At 43.6% G+C, this 19,316-nt stretch overlaps 1 protein-coding gene across 2 annotated transcripts in view; it reads right to left on the reverse strand.

The window, feature by feature from the left end:
• The window catches only part of TRAF3IP2 (TRAF3 interacting protein 2), a 60,742-nt gene that overhangs the window by 17,078 nt on the left and 24,348 nt on the right, over positions 1 to 19,316 (reverse strand). Inside the window, exon 3 of one of the 2 annotated variants that reach the window (XM_066247762.1) lies at positions 4,609 to 4,795. In XM_066247762.1, the coding sequence (XP_066103859.1) occupies positions 4,609 to 4,795 (187 nt within the window). Of the gene's footprint in view, positions 1 to 4,602; positions 4,796 to 19,316 lie in introns of both variants that reach the window. The other variant, XM_066247761.1, reaches the window with a different exon arrangement.

Consider the following 19,316-nt stretch of genomic DNA (forward strand, 5'->3'; position numbering starts at 1 on the left):
AGGGAAGCAGAATTTGATTTCTCAATTCAAGGACTAATTGAAAAGATAAGTCCCATGCACAGGGCTGATAAGGTCACCAATAAAACATAATACAATGGGCCCTGGCCAGTTGGCTCAGCGGTAGAGCGTCGGCCTGGCGTGCAGGGGACGTGGGTTGGATTCCCGGCCAGGGCACATAGGAGAAGCGCCCATTTGCTTCTCCACCCCCACCCCCTCCTTCCTCTCTGTCTCTCTCTTCCCCTCCCACAGCCAAGGCTCCATTGGAGCAAAAGATGGCCCGGGCACTGGGGATGGCTCCTTGGCCTCTGCCCCAGGTGCTAGAGTGGCTCTGGTCGCGGCAGAGCGACACCCCGGAGGGGCAGAGCGTCGCCCCTGGTGGGCGTGCCGGGTGGATCCCAGTCGGGCGCATGCGGGAGTCTGTCTGACTGTCTCTCCCGGTTTCCAGCTTCGGAAAAATACAAAAAAAAAATAATAATAATAATACAATGGTTGATATAAGGTTGGCATTCAGATGAAAAGATCGTATTCCTAGCTCATGATAGCCAACATTTAATTATGTATCAAAAAGAAAAGGCCATGTAGGTTTAAAAGTATTTAGGTTGTAATATATGGATGAAAACCTGATATTGAAAACCCTTCTAGAGAGTTTCTACCACGTGGCTACGTGGCCTCTTTATTATTCTTTTGGTTGCCAGTATTCACATGAACATTCTGCTGAGAAGAACCATCAGCTGCCCTCATGTGAGATTGAGAAGGCAGAAGGGAATGGAGCATACTTCTGCCACTTCCGTGGTTTCTGTCACTAAGTGCTGTCATGAGGTGCCAAGTTCCTGGGGAAGCGTCCCAGCGTTCCATTGCCAGCCTCGCGGTGTCAGGGTCAGGGCCTGGGCCAGTGCAGATCCAGCACGCATGCAATGGATCCGATAGTTGCAATGCTAGTGGCTACCTGATTCTGGATTGTATTTTAGCAGTGTGGTCAAGAATGGAGAGTTCCATAGTGACTTTCTGATCCTCTGCCTCTTCTGCCTCTCTGGCTGTAACACAGGAAGCAGCCTCTTTGGTGTCCCCTTCTGTGGTGTTGCTCTGGGATCATTGCCAGAAGCCCAACCTAAAGTTTGCTCCTCCAAACTCCAATAATTTTGTAAGCACCCAGTTCCCAAATTAAATGCCTTCTGCTTAAAATAGCTCGAGCTGTTGTCTTTATTGATTTATTTTTTTGGAGAGAGAGGAAGGGAGAAAGAGGGAGAAAGATAGAGAGACATCGATTTGTTAGTCCACTTATTTATGTATTCATTGGTTGATTCTTGTATTTGCCCTGACAGGCTCAAACCTGCATTCTTGGCCACTCAAACTTACTAAGTTACCCAGCCAAAGGGAATGTTCTTTTCTTTAAAAAAAACTCTGATTCAAATATGGCACTATGTTAGTATTTTAAAAATATAGGCAATGAAAACATGGATGTTCTATTTGTTTTGTTTAAGATTATTTTAAATTAAAAAAATGCTTTGATGATAAAATCTACATGTATATACAAATTTTTATAGATTATTGCTTATGTTTTTATATTTTTACTCAAAAGAGTAATCAAAAATTCTGAGACTTATGCAAAAGGATTTTAAATAAAATTACACAGAATCCAAACTATATTTCTAAAATGTAAATATTTAAGGAAGTTATTTTTATTTTATATTTATATTAATATAGAGAAAGAATTCTTATAAAATATGCCTTCATCTAATGGGAATCCAGTTCCATATATATTTTTTTTTTGGTATTTTTCTGAAGCTGGAAACAGGGAGAGACAGTCAGACAGACTCCCTCATGCGCCCGACCGGGATCCACCCGGCATGCCCACCAGGGGCGACGCTCTGCCCACCAGGGGGCGATGCTCTGCCCCTCGGGGCGTCGCTTTGCTGGGACCAGAGCCACTCCAGTGCCTGGGGCAGAGGCCAAGGAGCCATCCCCAGCGCCCAGGCCATCCTTGCTCCAATGGAGCCTTGGCTGCGGGAGGGGAAGAGAGAGACAGAGAGGAAGGAGGGGGGTGGGGGTGGAGAAGCAAATGGGCGCTTCTCCTATGTGCCCTGGCCGGGAATCGAACCCGGTCCCCCGCACGCCAGGCCGACGCTCTACCGCTGAGCCAACCGGCCAGGGCCAGTTCCATATTCTTCTGCATCAAATCCCTTTATACTCAGAGACATTTGGTTGTTATGAAAGGCAATTGCTCATTTGATAAAGAAGTTGTAATATTAAAAAACATTAATATGCCCTGGCTGGGTTCCTCAGTTAGTTAGAGCATTGTCCTGATGTGCAAAGGTTGCTGGTTTGATCCCTTCAATATAAAAATAATATCATAAAGATTAGTGACAGAGTAAACTTTCTGTATTAAGCTTCTTTTTAAAATTATCAGGAAGAGGAGCATTAGCTTCATTACCTGAAATTATGTATTTTCCATTACTCTAAAACAGCAATTTTCAACCTTTTTCATCTCCTGGCACACATAAACTAATTACTAAAATTCTGCCGCACACACAAAAATATATTTTTTGCAGATTTGACAAAGAAAAAAAAACCTTACAATTTTGATCCATTCATATCAGACAACTGTTGTTGTGTTGGCTGTTGTCATTTTTAAATTTGATCATCTAAAAGAAAAGAGGCCAGCACCCCTGATTAAATGGTCAGGTACTGCATGTTTTAATAATTCCTGTGGCACACCGGTTGAAAACTGCTGTCCTAAAATGATAAAATAAATTCAAGGAGACCACAGCAGGCTTAAATTGATGTCACAAACGCAATTATTCTGTGCTATATTTGCAATTCTTTTATAAACCTAAAACTATTTCAAAGTGTTTATTTTAAAAAATTACTATTCTTCCCCTATTAAACACAAAATGTGTTTCATAAAGATGCTTACATTTTGTTTGTTTTCTTAGAATTTTAGGTATGTCTTCTGAAAGATTGCTTATTTGGTTGTAAAATCACATGTCACTTAATTCTACTATTTAAACTCCATGCAATTTTGTTTTCTAAAATAAAGGATCTGTCTGGAAAGGAAGTCTGAAGGCTTGTGGGCTTTTGAGTGAAGGGAAAAGCAGGCATATACCTTATCTGTCATTATAAACGGTGTGGGCTTTTTTCTTTCAATCAACTTTTTCAGCTAATTACTAATTTCTGTATTTCTGGGGAAAAACTGCTATCATAGAGCCATCATATCTCATTCTGTTTTCAAAACAGAATATAGTTTTACTTTGAGTGCTGTATAAAGTTGTGCTGAGAAGAGCAAACGTTTCATCTAGTCTCTAATTTTGCCGTAAATTAAGAACTCCATTTACATGAGTTTTTCCTATATATTTTAGATACATAAAGCAAGAGACAAGGAAAACTTGAAGAAGAGTCAAAAGAGGACAGAGAGGAGAAAAATGATTGAAAGGTTAGACAACTGAAGTCAAGAAAAATCAGAATTGTATTTCTGGAAGAAGTCTAGGAAAAGACCTAATAATGGCATTCAACAATGCATTAGTTATAAAAGAAATTCTAAGGTTATTTAAAATTTATTTTGGGAACTAAGTGAACTTAAAATTCCAAAGTAAGAAATGAGTTTAAACAGGTACACAAATAAGGGATATATAAAAAAGAAACTCCTAGAGGTGGAAGTCAGTCACAATAAAACTAAAAATTTATTTCACGGGCTAAAAGACCAGGTGATCTAAAGGTAAAAGAATCAAGTGTGACTTAGCATCTTAAGGGCCTTTCTTTCAGGAGAATTTTGACCAGTCATCAGTGGCTTTATACGTTTGGTAAAGAGATTCTTGTCAAATAGAACTACCATATGACCCAGCAATCCCTCTACTGGGTATCTACCCCCAAAACTCAAAAACATTGGTTCATAAAGACACATGCATCCCCATGTTCACTGCAGCATTGTTCACAGTGGCCCAGACATGGAAACAACTGGAGTGCCCTTTCATAGAGGACTGGATAAAGAAGATGTGGTACATATACAATGGAACACTACTCAGCCATAAGAAACAATGACATAGTATCATTTATGACAACATGGATGGACCTTGATAACATTACACTGAGTGAAATAAGTAAATCAGAAAAAGCTAAAAACTGTATAATTCCACACATAGGTGTGATAAAAAAAAAATTGAGACTCATGTACATAGATAAGAGTGCAGCGGTTACCAGAGGGAAGGGGATGTGGGGGAGGGGGAGGGGTAAGGGGGTTGGAGGTAGGTATAAAAAGGGACAAATATAAGGTGACGGAAGATGATTTGACTTTGGGTGATGGATATACAGCATAATCGTCCAAATGATGCGGAAATGTTTACCCAAAATCTATGTACTGTAGTCTTTGTAGATCAATGTCACCCTGTTAAATTTAATTTTCTAAATTTAAAAAGAGAGAGAGAGAGAGAGAGATTCTTGTCAACCAGCTTCTATTTCCTCCTGACCTGAAAAGTCTATGTAGGCATTCCACTGTGTGTCTCGGCCAGTAATCTGGATGGTAAACCAACAGGGAGTTTGATACACCTCGATTGCATCGGCATCATGCTTTTTCATGTTAAAATTGCAGGTTGATCCCATAATACTTACTGATACCTCGGGAGCCCTGGGGAGGAACAGTCTCTGTGTGCAGGCCTCTCTTCTTGGTCCCAGGGGCTGGGATAGTTCAGAATGACCTTCTGCACAGGGTGCAGGCCTCTCACACTGGCTCCAGGGAGGGGTTGCCCAGGCAGAGCCGGTTGGATCACTTGCTGGTAGGCTGCTCGAAGGTAATCATGGCCATCTGTAGGTGAAGACAGCCAAGAGAACAGGGAGGACTGACTCTAGCCCCTTCCTGTGAGTGAGAGTTAAGCTCAGTGCAACTTTTTGTCTTGATACCAACTGAGAGTTCTAGATATCAGTTACCACCTCCATGATGTTTGCCATGTTTCTGTACTATCATTTACTTGATGGTTTTCCTTAAATTGAGTCACTGTGGGGTTTTTTTAAGGATAAAAACATCTGTGAAATCATAAGTTTGGTATTCTAATTGGAAAGTGCAAAGCTCCACAAAGGCCCCTATTTTATTAAGTTACTTAGGATAATCCAACCATGAAGAACCTCTCCCACACCACCATTTCTACAATAATTCCCTAAATTTCTAGAACCCAAGGATGGGAGAGATTGTCCCCATGATGGATACAAAATCACTACTCTTTCCTTTCCTTTCCCCCGAGTGGACACACTTACATACAGACGCTCATGTGTACACACACACACACACCACTTTCTCGTACGAAGAAATAAATTAATGAAAACTTGGCACATACCTCTGGGAAATAGCCAACCAGTCGGCAACGCCAGCCAACTTTCTTGGTCCTGCCTTACTATAAAGCCTACGTGCACTTGAGGCCATGCTGTTAGGAGGGGGCAGGGCTCAGAGCACAGCCAGAGCTGGCAGTAACTTACGTGAATGTGTAACCTAGGAGAAAGGTGGTCCCAACCAAGGCCAGGAGCAGCAGGGTCTCAAGGGAAGAAGGGAAGCCTGCTTGTCCTGGTGAGGGAGGACCACAGAAGGCCAGAGACGGGATGCAGGGAACACAGTATGGTTGAGGAAGGAAGACTCTGAGGGAACTGCCCAGCCCAAAGGGGCTCAGTGTGGGAAATCTGAAAGGTGAAGATATGTCTTAGGGGTGGGTCCAGACTTGGAGAGAACTGGAGAGAGCCAAGTGGGTAACCCTGAAAAATGAACCATGATTGCCTCCTGTGAGCCAGCACTGCCATCTCGGCTCGGGTAGGAAGTTGGGAGATCCAGGAGGCATAGCTAAGTAGGGCAAAAAGGAACCTTGTTTTTTTAAAAATATATATATAATTATATATTGGTCTTTTTCCCTTTTCTGATTATACAAGTAATAATTGCATTTTCCAAGTATAGATAGAATACATGCAGAGATGTATAGTGAAATAAAACTTGCAAGCAAGAAAGTAACAGACAAGGTAGGTTGGAACCAGAATGCAGAGGGTGAGAATGTGGCTAAGAATTGTATTCTCAGTATGGTCAGCAGTCAGGAGCCACTGAGGTTTCCAGGGGAACATTCAGGGGAATGATGTCCTCAAATAATGAACATAAGGCAAACAATGGGTGTGTTCACTAGTGTGTCTGCCTCCACGTCTCTACTGTCTGGATACAGGAAATTCGGTTGGGTAACCCTGGAAATGTGTACAAGCCAGTCACTCAAGCATGGTCAGATTCCCTGGATTCATTCTATTGTTGCTTTGACCTGTGACACTAGCCAGGTCCTTCCTGTCATGCTTCCTCTGGCAAAAGTAACCATTCCCCTCCAAGCAAGATTGTTTCCTGGCCTTGACTATAACCTCTGTCTTACTAATGCTTAGAACTTGTCATGACATCAAAGGTTTAAGAAGGGGGAAGAGGATACAAGGATCTGCCTGGGTCTATCCCAGCCCCCTGGCCAATAAAGGAGACCATGATCTGGAGGACACCTCTGATAGTGGGGAGACAGGACCACGGAGACCCCTGTGTTCTAGGACAAGATACACTATGCAGATTTGGCTTTTACAGTCTTCGTGGGTCAAGTCAGATATATTCCAAAGGGTCCAGATGGCTGATTGGAGTTTTAGGCCAACAGGGCAAGTCACTACAGTTGCTCCTTTCTCCCCAGCCAGAAAAGGGCAGAAAGTGCCACAGTCATCGTGTCACCAGGGAGGGGCCAGCCCCACTTCTAGATAAGTGTTGCATGAGTGGACCATTTACCAAACCAGTTGTAGGTACAACCCTCCAGAGATTCCACTGCACTTAAAATCCACCCTGCACAATTGGATCCCTGGTCTTCTTGGCCTCTTCTCCTACAATACTCTTACACACTTGCCAAGGCCCCTGCACCCCGGCCAGCTTTCTTCGTCTTGAACATCCCAAGCTCATCCCCTCCTCTGGGACACTGAGTTGCCATCTTCTCTGCCCACAAGGTTTTTGACTTTTATCTTTACAGATCAACTTCTTGTCATTCAGGGCTCAGCTCAGATATCACCCATTCAGAGAAGCTTAGATATGACCCCAGCTACCCTATCCCATCCCCCTTCCCATTTTATTTTCCTCATAGTACTTATCATGTGTTTGTGTAAGTAAGCATGACTCATACTTGTCAACTTCTTGTCTGCTTCCCCTTCTAGCATCTAAGTTCTGTGAAAGCACGAACTGTGTCTGTTTGCCATCACGTCTCCAAGCACCCAGCTGACACCAGGGGATCCTCAATAGATGAATGAATGAAGACTAGTTACAAAGCCAACTTCACACACACACACACACACACACACACACACACACACACACACACACGTGCGCGCGCGCGCCATTTAGGACTGCATAACCAGCTTGCTAGCTAAGTCTTGGGTCTTCTAAGTTACTCTTATCTGCTGTCCATTTTTTTCTCAGTGTCTCCCTCTGAAAGTAGGAAGAAGAAAGACAAGGTAAAAGAGAAATTTTGCTAGTGCACTGAACGTTTTTTAACGCTTGGAGCAATGTTTACTTCCCATATCCATTAATAAGTGGCTAATAATGTTTTATTTGCTTTAAAAGGACTACAAACCTCTAATCATAGGATTTGTTTCTTTTCCAGAAAGCGGATGTTAGTGCTGTTAATCAAAAAGCCTTTGAATCAAGGTCATATGATTTCTAACAGATTATTTCCTGCACACCACGTTTTTGTCTCATAGCAACAAATCTTATCATTAAAATCACCAAGGCATGTGGGCTAAGTGTTTGATTAGCTGTAACTTTCATTTCTGAAATGGCCACCTGTGCTAAAAACTTAAACCGACTTATGTGAACAGATGAGTGATCCACCTCATCTATTTTTTAAAGTAGGATACAGACAATATAGTCCTCTATGATGTCCTTTCATTGTTTAAAACAAAGAAATATTGAATATCAGAGGGTATATCAAACATAAGCTTTCCCTTTTGTAAGTGGAATTTGGTTTCATCTGGAATTTGACTGGTTGTGTAGAAAAGTTGCTTTAAAAACCTAGGCTTGCCTGACCTGTGGTGGCGCAGTGGATAAAGCGTCGACCTGGAAATGCTGAGGTCGCCGGTTCGAAACCCTGGGCTTGCCTGGTCAAGGCACATATGGGAGTTGATGCTTCCAGCTCCTCCCCCCCTTCTCTCTCTCTCTGTCTCTCTCTCCTCTCTCTCCCACTCTGTCTCTCTCTCTCCCTCTCTCTGTCCTCTCTAAAAATGAATAAATAAATAAAAAACTAATTAAAAAAAAAACCTAGGCTTAGCAGATAGATGAATATTTTTCATTGCTCAAGTTTTGATCATTTCACTTTAATATTTTGGTAGAGGCTTACTAGTTTCCTTGGGTGCTATAGATATAGTAATGGCTAACATTAGGTACTTGCTACATGCTAAGCACTCTTCTGACCTCTTTATTCAGGATGATAGAGTTCAATTTTCTGTTTTCCTAAAGAATTTTAATTTAGAATCAAACTCACATTCCCTACCACAGCCCTTGCATCCATACCCTTGAACACAGCCAGTCAGTCTTGCCCTGCTCACCCCACTGCAGCCTAGCAGGCTTGCTCTTGGTGCCTTAGCAGGCTCCAGCGTCCTTGACCCTCTCATGCAGGTCACTCGCACCTTTAAGGTTGAACTTAAAGGTGTATTTCTTTGGCCACCTTCTCCATTAATGTCTTCTCTAAGACCCTTCATAGCACTTCTCCTTGTGTTTTTTTTTTGTTTTGTTTTGTTTTTTTCATTTTTCTGAAGCTGGAAACAGGGAGAGACAGTCAGACAGACTCCCGCATGCGCCCGACCGGGATCCACCCGGCACACCCACCAGGGGCGACGCTCTGTCCACCAGGGGGCGATGCTCTGCCCATCCTGGGCGTCGCCATGTTGCGACCAGAGCCACTCTAGCGCCTGAGGCAGAGGCCACAGAGCCATCCCCAGCGCCCGGGCCATCTTTGCTCCAATGGAGCCTTGGCTGCGGGAGGGGAAGAGAGAGACAGAGAGGAAAGCTGGGTGGATGGGTGGAGAAGCAAATGGGCGCTTCTCCTGTGTACCCTGGCCGGGAATCGAACCCGGGTCCTCCACACGCTAGGCCGACGCTCTACCGCTGAGCCAACTGGCCAGGGCCACTTCTCCTTGTTTTGTTTGCTTATTTCTACTTACCTGTCTCCCCATTAGACTGTGGAAGACAGGAACATGTGCTCTAGTTACCAGTGTACACTCAGTGCCTAGCAGAGAACTTGGCAAATATTTGTTGAATAAATAAGTAAATGGACCAATTTTGTTTCTAAATCCCATTGATCTCCCTCCATTCTGTCCCACTCTTATAGGACAATTAGAGGTGGCCTTTTTAAGGCTTGAGATCACAAAGGCTACCTTCATGATCAGGGATCATTCCTTTCCCCAGGAAGTAGAGAAAAGGTTTTATTTTATTTATTTAGCAGATATTCATTGAATTTCTACGGTTAGACAATCAGTGAACACAAATAAATAGGATACAGTCCCCTTAAATAGCTCAAAATAAGTGGAGAGAGTAAGAAAGAAAAACTCATGTCTGTGGGCGTCTGTTTTGAAACACAAACCCACACTCGTTAGTGTGTGAGGAGAGGCGTGAAAGTTGGCAGCCACCCACATGGTAGACTTAAGAATTACTGCCCCAAAATATCTTACCCTCTGACTTGTCCCCAGTGTCTAACATTCCATCAAGAGAGTTTATTCCGTAGGGGGTGAGAATTGAAGGTGGTGGGTGGTGTGATAGACCAATAATTTGTTAACATGGTAACTCCTTGATTCTGAGGCAGTGTTAATCACAAAACACAATACAGACCTTGCAGTCATAAATGGGTGCCCAGAACAGTGTGTCATTTGTGGGTCTTATGACCCTATTGGCTTGGGTACACACAGTCTTCATGTTACTGGATTTTTACCACTTGGATTTTGTAAACAAGATCCTAAAGAGGTTTCCCATTTATCAGACAAAACAGTCAACATTTTTCTTCCTTATTAAGAATGGTATTAAAGGAATTTATAAGAGAGAAAGTAAAATCTGATTTTCTAGTTGTCAAAATGCATCATGATACAATGCAGTTCAGCTAGGAAACAAAATGGCCAGCATAAACTGTCACCGAACCCTCCCAGCTATAAGCAGCTGTTCCTGAAGGCAGCTTCTTCCTCCAGTGTTTCTTCTGCCTAGTTTGTCTTTTCCTTACTTTTAATTGTGTGTGCATTCAAGCATACAATAGTTGCTTTTTTGGGTCCACATGAGCAACAATAGGCATATGCCTACAGTTTTATTCAGTCTCCTTGGTACAGAAAGCAAGAATTTTATAGTAAAAATAAGGGCTCTTTAGATTTCACATGTTCTTTTTCCCAATTTCTTTGTATTATGTTATGGGTTTCATTTGATTGCACAGCCATGCTCTCTATTCTGGTGACTTTCCCCGGAAGGATTCTCAGGCTTCCTTGTCCAAGGAGTTGGGGGGAGGAGAAAACATAGGCTTATTTCTACTTCTCCTTTTGACCTGCTTTGAAACAGTTTTGTTGGGGGGTTTTTTACATAAAAGGGGAGACCAGTAACCATTTTTGCTTTAACTTGCAAAAGATAAGATATGCCATTTGCATGGTGATCATTATTTATTTATATTTTCATTAACAGATAAGGAAGTAATGCTCTTCTAAAGCCGAGTGGAACCACGTAGCCATGGTTTCCAACTGCACAAGCATCCCTTAGGTGAACAGCTCTTTTGAAGTGGTTTTGTTGGCAATTAAGTGTAGTTATAGCCCCAACATGAAACTAAGCATTGAACACATGCTTTGAATACTTAAAAAGCTGTACCCAGCAGAAAGGATCTGGAAATAGAGCAGCACTCCACAGGGCAGTGCTGCAAGGTTTTAATTTAAATAATAACAATAATGGAGAGCTGCTAGTTATGGAGGGCTTACTCTAAGCCAGTTATTTTCCTAGTGTCTTTAATGCATTATCTCATTTAATCCTCACAGCAAACTTCGTGGAAGCCTTTGCTATTGGGGGCCTCATAAAACATTCTGGGCTTGCACCGCCCCAGAGAAAACTCCTAAGCGCTGGGTCTCCTTGACACAAAGGACCCAACCCCATCCCGCCTCCCCGTGTTTAGATTCTCCGGGAGCCGGGCCAAGGCAGATATAGGGTGAATTAGGGTGAGCCTACCTATACTCATTTTCCCTTACTCTCCTTTTTTCTAGCTTTTACTTATTTTTAAATTACAAAAGTAATACCTGTGTGCCATGACAAATTTAACAAAAGCACATAAAGTTAGAAGGAAAATCTCCCCACCTCTTCTCAATTCCCTACCCCTCTCTTCCCATGATCACTGTTAATGGTTGGGACTGGGTTTTTTAATACATATTTTAAACTGTATATTAAATAACATGTATGGGATCAACACTGCCTGTTCTTCCACTTAATCTTTTTTCTTTAATGTCAGAATGTATATTTTACTCTGTAATACGGGCCTAACAGTCCACTGTATAGCAGTCACAGCTTACTTATCTGTCTCCTGATTGATAGGCATTTTAGTTTGATACTGTAATGCAGCAATGCTTTAATTAACATCCTCAATTGTATATTTTTATATGATTGTTCAATGTTTCTATTGAACGGGTTCCTACAAGTGAGACTGCTGGGCCAAAGGGGAAGCACATTTAGATTTTGCTAATTAATAGTGAGACTGCCTTCTGGAAGACTGTACCAACTTACTCTCCTGCAAGAGGAGATGAGAGTGCTCATTTCTGCAAAACCTCATTAACACCGGATGTTGTTCAAGGTTTTTCATTTTTGCACACCTAGTTAGGAAAAATGTATCTTTAAAATTTTTGCATATAAAAACTTTTAAATTTAGTAATGTTAAGCTTGGTTTCATACGCTTGTTGGCTGTTTGTACATTTCCTCTGACTTGTTCCCCTTACCTGTCCAAGTTCTCTCCACCTTTCATCACCTTTCTCCTCTCCACCTTTCTCTTCACTCCCAGGATCCTAAATGTCTCCTTCTCCCACCCTCTCAATAGAAGGAAACAATGCAGAAAACAAAGGGAAGGGACCTGAGGAAAGAAATTAAGTCTTGAGGGATTGGAGGCTACAAGGGTTCCCAAGTCAGGAGTGTCTGCTTAAAAGAATCTGCCCGGGTGTGCAATCCTCACTTCCAAAGACTGGATTGCTAGTGGTGCCATTTTAGGCTTCAACAAGAAAAAATATTTTCAAATAAGATCTTCCTGAGACCTGCATATTCTAATGAGTCAATGCTTGCTTTGTCTATCACAGGGAGGCTTTCTCCTACTTGTAAATAAAAGCAACTGCTTGAGATTTAGCATCTCAAAGCCCTTGACTAAGTACTCAAGCATCTACACATTTATTTAAAGAATTAATCAGAAATGCAGCTAACAACTTGTACACACAATGTGTGTCTTATCATTGTTTATGGGATAAAAAACTGGAAACTATTTTAAATGTCCAAGAATGGAAAACAAAGTGATTGGGTAGATCCATTTGGTGAAATACTACTCAGCATTTCAAAATGATGCTGGAAGGAGTGTGCTATATGTCACTGGAAACTAGTTTAATTTTACGTTAAATGTATAAGCAAAGAAAATAGCAGAGGTAAACATGTCAAAAACCTAATAAGGAATTATATTTGGGGGATGGAAATATAAACTAAACTTTTGGGCATATTTCAATTTTGAGCGTGAACAAAATTTACTGTTGTGATCAGAAAAATTACCATTAGGTGCAGATAATAAATGTTTTAAAAAGTAGTTTATGGTATTATTATCACAAAGTATTCCCTTTCAACCTGTAAATTGTTGAGAAATAAATGCAAGCCTGACTCTGTCAGAGTTTGTTCCTCTTATGTAAGGACTCCAGCCACCACCTGCACTGGGCACTTCGAGCAGGCAGTGTGTCTGCGACTCCTGATCAGTTGATTCACAACTGAAATGTAGAAACATCATATCCCTGACCATAGAACGAGTTTTGCAAGATTTGCAGATGAGTAAATGAAAAGAGTTGTGTGAAGCCATAATGTTAGTTCTGTAAAGGCCATAAATGTTCCCTGATCTCTAGATTCCGGAAAGCCCTCAGGATGCTGTCCTAACAAGCTCTGTAAAAGGCCAAGATAACCAACCACATTCTTTTGCTTTTTGTAAAATGCTGCGCTGAGCACTCTCTTCCTAGATTGTCCCAACGATAACTAAAAGCCTGTTTCACTTCTGTAAAACTGCTTTGGCTAGGTGCTCACCCCTACCCCTCACTTCTTTTTGCCTTTAAAAGCAAACCCCTGAGTCCATTCGGGGATGCATGATTTGATAACTATACTTCCCATGCAGTTGCCAGCATTTAAATTAAAGACTCCTTAATTTGGCTACTTAATTCTGTGGCAAAACATTAGTTTCCTTGCTGTCCAGATATAATATTTTGGAGGCCCCAGCAAGATCGTGTCCTCTGGACACATTTGGTTTCTGCCACACACAGGCAACTAGCCTCCTCGCTTGAGTGCTGGGAATGGAAACCCAGCAGGAGAGGTACCATCTGAGACGTTCCAGGGCCCCGCTGGTCTTTTCTGTCTGGCCGACAGTCAGTCACAGACAACAGCATGTTCATCCATCCATTTGGAGTCATCAGGAAAGCCTCCAGAGGTGAGTAAAGCAAATTTACAATTTGCTCAATTTGTAACGTGCTTGTGGCTGGCTGTCTTGCACCTACTGTAATCAAGGATTGGACGTGAATGCACTCACACAATAGGCTCTCCAGGGCCAAGATGTTGGTGGAGAGTTAATGTGTTTTCAGGGAAGACATTAGTGGGGACTGAGTTGAGTCCTAACTCGGGCTTCCTGGGATACCTTTGTGCTATCTATCCATGCCGAGATCTTGTTCTTCACTTTTGTTTTGTTATTCTGTCTCTACACTGAAAACCCCTGAATGAATGATGTGTGAATGAGGAGCTCTGGTGCCTGCACCTGCGTTTCCAGTTTGTGGCTCCACAGTGAATAATCACGGAGTCTGAGTGGGCCCCAATCTGTGGTTTCGTGGCAATCCTTATATGGCTTAGGGTGGTATCAGACACTCTCTGATCCGAGTTGGGGCTTTATACTGACCCACCAATGCTAAGAGGCGCGTAAGTTCCCACAAGGGACCCAGCCAGGTGGGCACCTGAGTGGCTCTTCACGGGGCACCCTCTTCCCTGTACGTCCAACTTTGTCTGAAAGCTCTCTGTCCTTTGGTTCTCCAGGGATTGACCCAATGAAGAACATTTTAGAGAGTTAGCACAAACCTCGGTTCTTGATCCCTTTCGATTTTGGGAAGCTCATTTGTTCTAATATTGGTTGTAACAATGGGGAAAGGGCAAAGTAAAAGCCAAAATTCCCTTGAGTGTATGCTTAAAAATTTCAGAATTGGATTTTCTAATAACTACAGTGTAAAATTAAGCAAGGGGAGACTTCAAACTCTTTGTGAATTAGAGTAGTCCTCCCTTAGGGTAGGGTAGCCAACAAGGGGCTCATTAGATGCTAGAGATGTCAGAGCTGTATAGAATACAATAGCTAAGCCCCAGGGCCACCAGACCAGTTCCCCTACATAGATCAGCAGAGGGCTCTGGTAGAAAACCCCCCTCCCTGGAGAAAGGTTGTGCAATCAGGGACAGTCATCATGTTTCACTAGCAACAGCCTCAAAATCAAGAAAGAAGGTCCTTGTCTCACAGACTGTTAGGAGGAATCTGAATGACCTCCTCCATCCCCTCCTTCTCCATCAGATCCACCCGCCTCAGGGAGCCCAGAGCCACTGTCAAGGCAGACTGGGAGGCAAGAAAAGAAAAAGGAAGTAGAATCCCTCTTACTGTTAAGAGAAACCCCACCAGGACAGGAAAGGGAAAGGGAAGAGCCTTTTCTTGTTTATGTCCCTTTCTCCTCTAGTGACTTGTATAATTGGAAGGCTCAGAATCCTCCTTTCTTGGAGAAGCCTCAAGTCCTAACAGGACTGTTAGAATCTGTATTGTACACACATCGCCCCACTTGGGACGGCTGTCAGCGGCTTCTAGTTACCTTGTTCACTGCCGAAGATAGGGCAAGAATCAAAACTGAGGAGAGAAGAGCTGCTATGTTAGGAATAAGCGGGTCTGAGAAGAATAACCAAGACCACCTCGAGAAGGTGTTTCTGATTACCCAGCCTAAGTGCGACCCTAACACCACAGTGCGCTGGGAAGCTTTGAATATTTTTCCCCAGTTTCTCTTAGCTGGGATCAGGGGAGCTGCTAAGAAACCCATGGATTTGTCCAAGGTGTCAGAAGTTATTCAAGGTCCTCAGGAGACTCCCGTGGCTTTCTTAGAAAGACTGCAGGAAGCCTACAGGGTCTATACACCTCTAGACCCAGAGGCTTCAGAAAATACTAGGGCAATCAACTTAGCCTTTGTCACAGTCAGCTCCAGATATTAGTGGGCAGCTACAAAAATTAGAAGGCTTCCCAGGGATGGTAATTTTCCAACTGTTAGAGACAGCTCAGAAAGTTTATAATAATAGAGACACCTTAGAGAAGAAACAAACTGAGAAAAAAACTAAGGTAGTTGTAGCTGTTCTAGAACACCAGAATAAAAAGAAAAGGAAGGCCCTGGCCAGTTGGCTCAGCGGTAGAGCGTCGGCCTAGCGTGCAGAGGACCCGGGTTCGATTCCCAGCTAGGGCACACAGGAGAAGCGCCCATTTGCTTCTCCACCCCTCCGCCGTGCTTTCCTCTCTGTCTCTCTCTTCCCCTCCCACAGCCGAGGCTTCATTGGAGCAAGGATGGCCCGGGCGCTGGGGATGGCTCTGTGGCCTCTGCCTCAGGTGCTAGAGTGGCTCTGGTCGCAACATGGCGACGCCCAGGATGGGCAGAGCATCGCCCCCTGGTGGGCAGAGTGTCGCCCCTGGTGGGCGTGCCGGGTGGATCCCAGTCGGGCGCATGCGGGAGTCTGTCTGACTGTCTCTCCCTGTTTCCAGCTTCAAAAAAATGAAAAAAAATAAAAATAAAAAAATAAATAAAAGAAAAGGAAGCTAAAAAAAGAGAATAACCCCCCATATTAAGAGATTTCTAGAAGCTTGTATTCTTGTTCCTTGTCAATCCTCGTGAAATGCCCCTTTACTGCCTGTTCAGAAGCCAGGCACCAGAGACTATCGTCCAGTCCAGGCCTTATGGGAAGTAAATAAGTGGGTTGAGTAAATACACCCCACTGTGCTTAACAACTACACTCTCTTGAGCCTGCTGGCACCAGACTTGAAATTTTACAGTCTTAGATTTAAAGGATGTTTTCTTCAGTATTCCCCTAGCCCCTGTAAGTCAGCCCATCTTTGCCTTTGAGTAAAGTGACCCAGAACCAGGCATCTCGGGACAACTAACCTGGAACAGATTACTGCAGGGTTTCAAGAATTCACTGACCCTCTCTGATGAGGCACTACATCAGGACCTGCTCGCCTTCCGCCAGGAGCATCCAGAATGAACGCTGCTGCAGAACGTAGATAATTTGCTTCTAGCTACAGAAATGGAGGTGAGCTGCCAGACAGTCACTGAGGGTCTTTTACAAACACTGCAGACTCTGGGGTACCGGGTGTCAGCTAAAAAGGCACAACTCTGCACCTCTAAGGTGACCTATCTAGGCTACCACATTGAGACGGGAAAGCGTACTCCCTCCTCCAGCCATATAGAAGCTATCCTTCGGATCCCAACCCCCCACCACTGAGATAATTTCAAGAATTTCTTAGAGGATTTGGATACTGCAGGTTGTAACAGATTCCCAGGTTTGCAGATAGCCAAGCCTTTGTACTCCTGCACAGCAGGAACCTAAGAATTAATTTGGACTGATAAGGAACAAGAGGTTTTCAAAACCCTCAAAAAGACCCTCACTAAGGCTCCTGCACTAAACCTGCCAGACATTACAAAGTCTTTTCAGCTCTTTGTTTATGAGAGCAAAGGAATCATGAAAGGGGTCTAGACCCAGATGCTAGGGCCATGGCGCAAGCCTATTGCTTACCTCTCTAACAAGTGGCTAGACCCAGTATCAGGCTCTGCTCATCGATCAGCCTCACATCAAATTTGTTCAGATGCAGGTCATCAACTCAGCAAGCCTGATGTCTGACGAGGATCCTAGCATCCCCTTGCATGACTGCTCTGAGGTACTAGACCAGGGGTCCCCAAACTATGGCCCGCAGGCTGCATGCAGCCCCCTGAGGCCATTTATCTGGCCCCACCGCACTTCCAGAAGGGGCACCTCTTTCATTGGTGGTCAGTGAGAGGAGCATAGTTCCCATTGAAATACTGGTCAGTTTGTTGATTTAATTTTACTTGTTCTTTATTTTAAATATTGTATTTGTTCCCGTTTTGTTTTTTTACTTTAAAATAAGATATGTGCAATGTGCATAGGGATTTGTTCATAGTTTTTTTTTATAGTCTGGCCCTCCAACAGTCTGATGGACAGTGAACTTCCCCCTGTGTAAAAAGTTTGGGGACCCCTGTACTAGACTCTGTTCAAACTGCAACGCTGGACCTCACTGATACACCCCTAGCTGGGGTAAAAGAACAGCTATTCATAGATAGTAGCAGTTTTGTCTGGAACGGGGTTTGACATGCAGGAGCAGCTATAGTGACTCTTGATAAGGTCATCTAGGCCCAAGTCTTGCCCCATGGGACCTCAGCTCAAAGGGCAGAATTTATCACTCTCACCCAGGCATTAAGGTGGACCAAAGGAAAGAACGTCAACATTTATACTGACAGTAGGTATGCTTTTGCTATTACTCATGTTCATACAGCAATCTACAAAGAGAAAGCATTTTTGACATCTGCTAGTAAGGACATTAAAAACAAAGAAGAAATTTTAGCCTTACTAGAAGCCATTTGGTTACCAGAGACTGCAGCCCTCGTTCATTGCCCAGGGCACCAGAAAAGAAACTCACTAGAGGCAAGAGGAAATCAGGCAGCTGATCAAGCAGCCAAAGAAGTAGCCCTAAAACCAGTAGAGCCTTTAGAAATTTTAGTGACTGTACCCGAACCCTTGTTGCCAGAGGCTCCTTTTTATAACCAACCAGAAGATTTTACTGACAAGAAAGGAATGTCTAAAAGTAAGGGAGGATAGTTAGAACTGCCAGATAAGACTGCAGTAACAGTTGTTAAGAAATTGCTATATAGGCCCTGGCCGGTTGGCTCAGCGGTAGAGCGTCGGCCTAGCGTGCGGAGGACCCGGGTTCGATTCCCGGCCAGGGCACACAGGAGAAGCGCCCATTTGCTTCTCCACCCCTCCGCCGCGCTTTCCTCTCTGTCTCTCTCTTCCCCTCCCGCAGCCAAGGCTCCATTGGAGCAGAGATGGCCCCGGCGCTGGGCATGGCTCTGTGGCCTCTGCCTCAGGCGCTAGAGTGGCTCTGGTCGCAATATGGCGACGCCCAGGATGGGCAGAGCATCGCCCCCTGGGGGGCAGAGCACCGCCCCTGGTGGGCGGGCCGGGTGGATCCCGGTCGGGCGCATGCGGGAGTCTGTCTGACTGTCTCTCCCTGTTTCCAGCTTCAGAAAAATGAAAAAAAAAAAAAAAAAGAAATTGCTATATAAAATTATTCCCAGATTTAGCTTGCCTATTAATATTGGGTCTGATAATAGGCCTGCATTTATATCCCAAATCTCACAGCTAATAGGAAAGGCACTCAATATTAATTGGAAATTACATAAGGCACTCAATATTAATTGGAAATTACATTGTGCTTACATGCCTCATTGTTTGGGACAGGTAGAAAGAATGAATTGAACTCTGAAAGAAGTCCTGACTAAATTCATTTTATTATAGGAATGGGTGAAAACTGAGTCAATCTCCTTCCCTTTGTTATTTTATTTTTTATTTTTTACAGAGACAGAGAGAGTCAGAGAGAGGGATAGAGAGGGACAGACAGACAGGAATGGAGAGAGATGAGAAGCATCAATTATCAGTTTTTTGTTGCGACACCTTAGTTGTTCATTGATTGTTTTCTCTTATGTGCCTTGACTGTGGGCCTTCAGCAGACCGAGTAACACCTTGCTCGAGCCAGCAACCTTGGGTCCAAGCTGGTGAGCTTTGCTCAAACCAGATGAGCCCACACTCAAGCTGGCGACCTCAGGGTCTCGAACCTGAGTCCTCCGCATCTCAGTCCCACGCTCTATCCACTGCGCCACTGCCTGGTCAGGCTCCCTTTGTTATTTTGAAAACACAATGCACTCCTTACCAGACAGAATTCACCCTGTATAAAACTGTGTTAGGCAGGGAAACTCCCCTTCTCCCTAAGCTC

This window comes from Saccopteryx bilineata, chromosome 12, assembly GCF_036850765.1.
Source record: "Saccopteryx bilineata isolate mSacBil1 chromosome 12, mSacBil1_pri_phased_curated, whole genome shotgun sequence".
NCBI classification, from domain to species: domain Eukaryota; kingdom Metazoa; phylum Chordata; class Mammalia; order Chiroptera; family Emballonuridae; genus Saccopteryx; species Saccopteryx bilineata.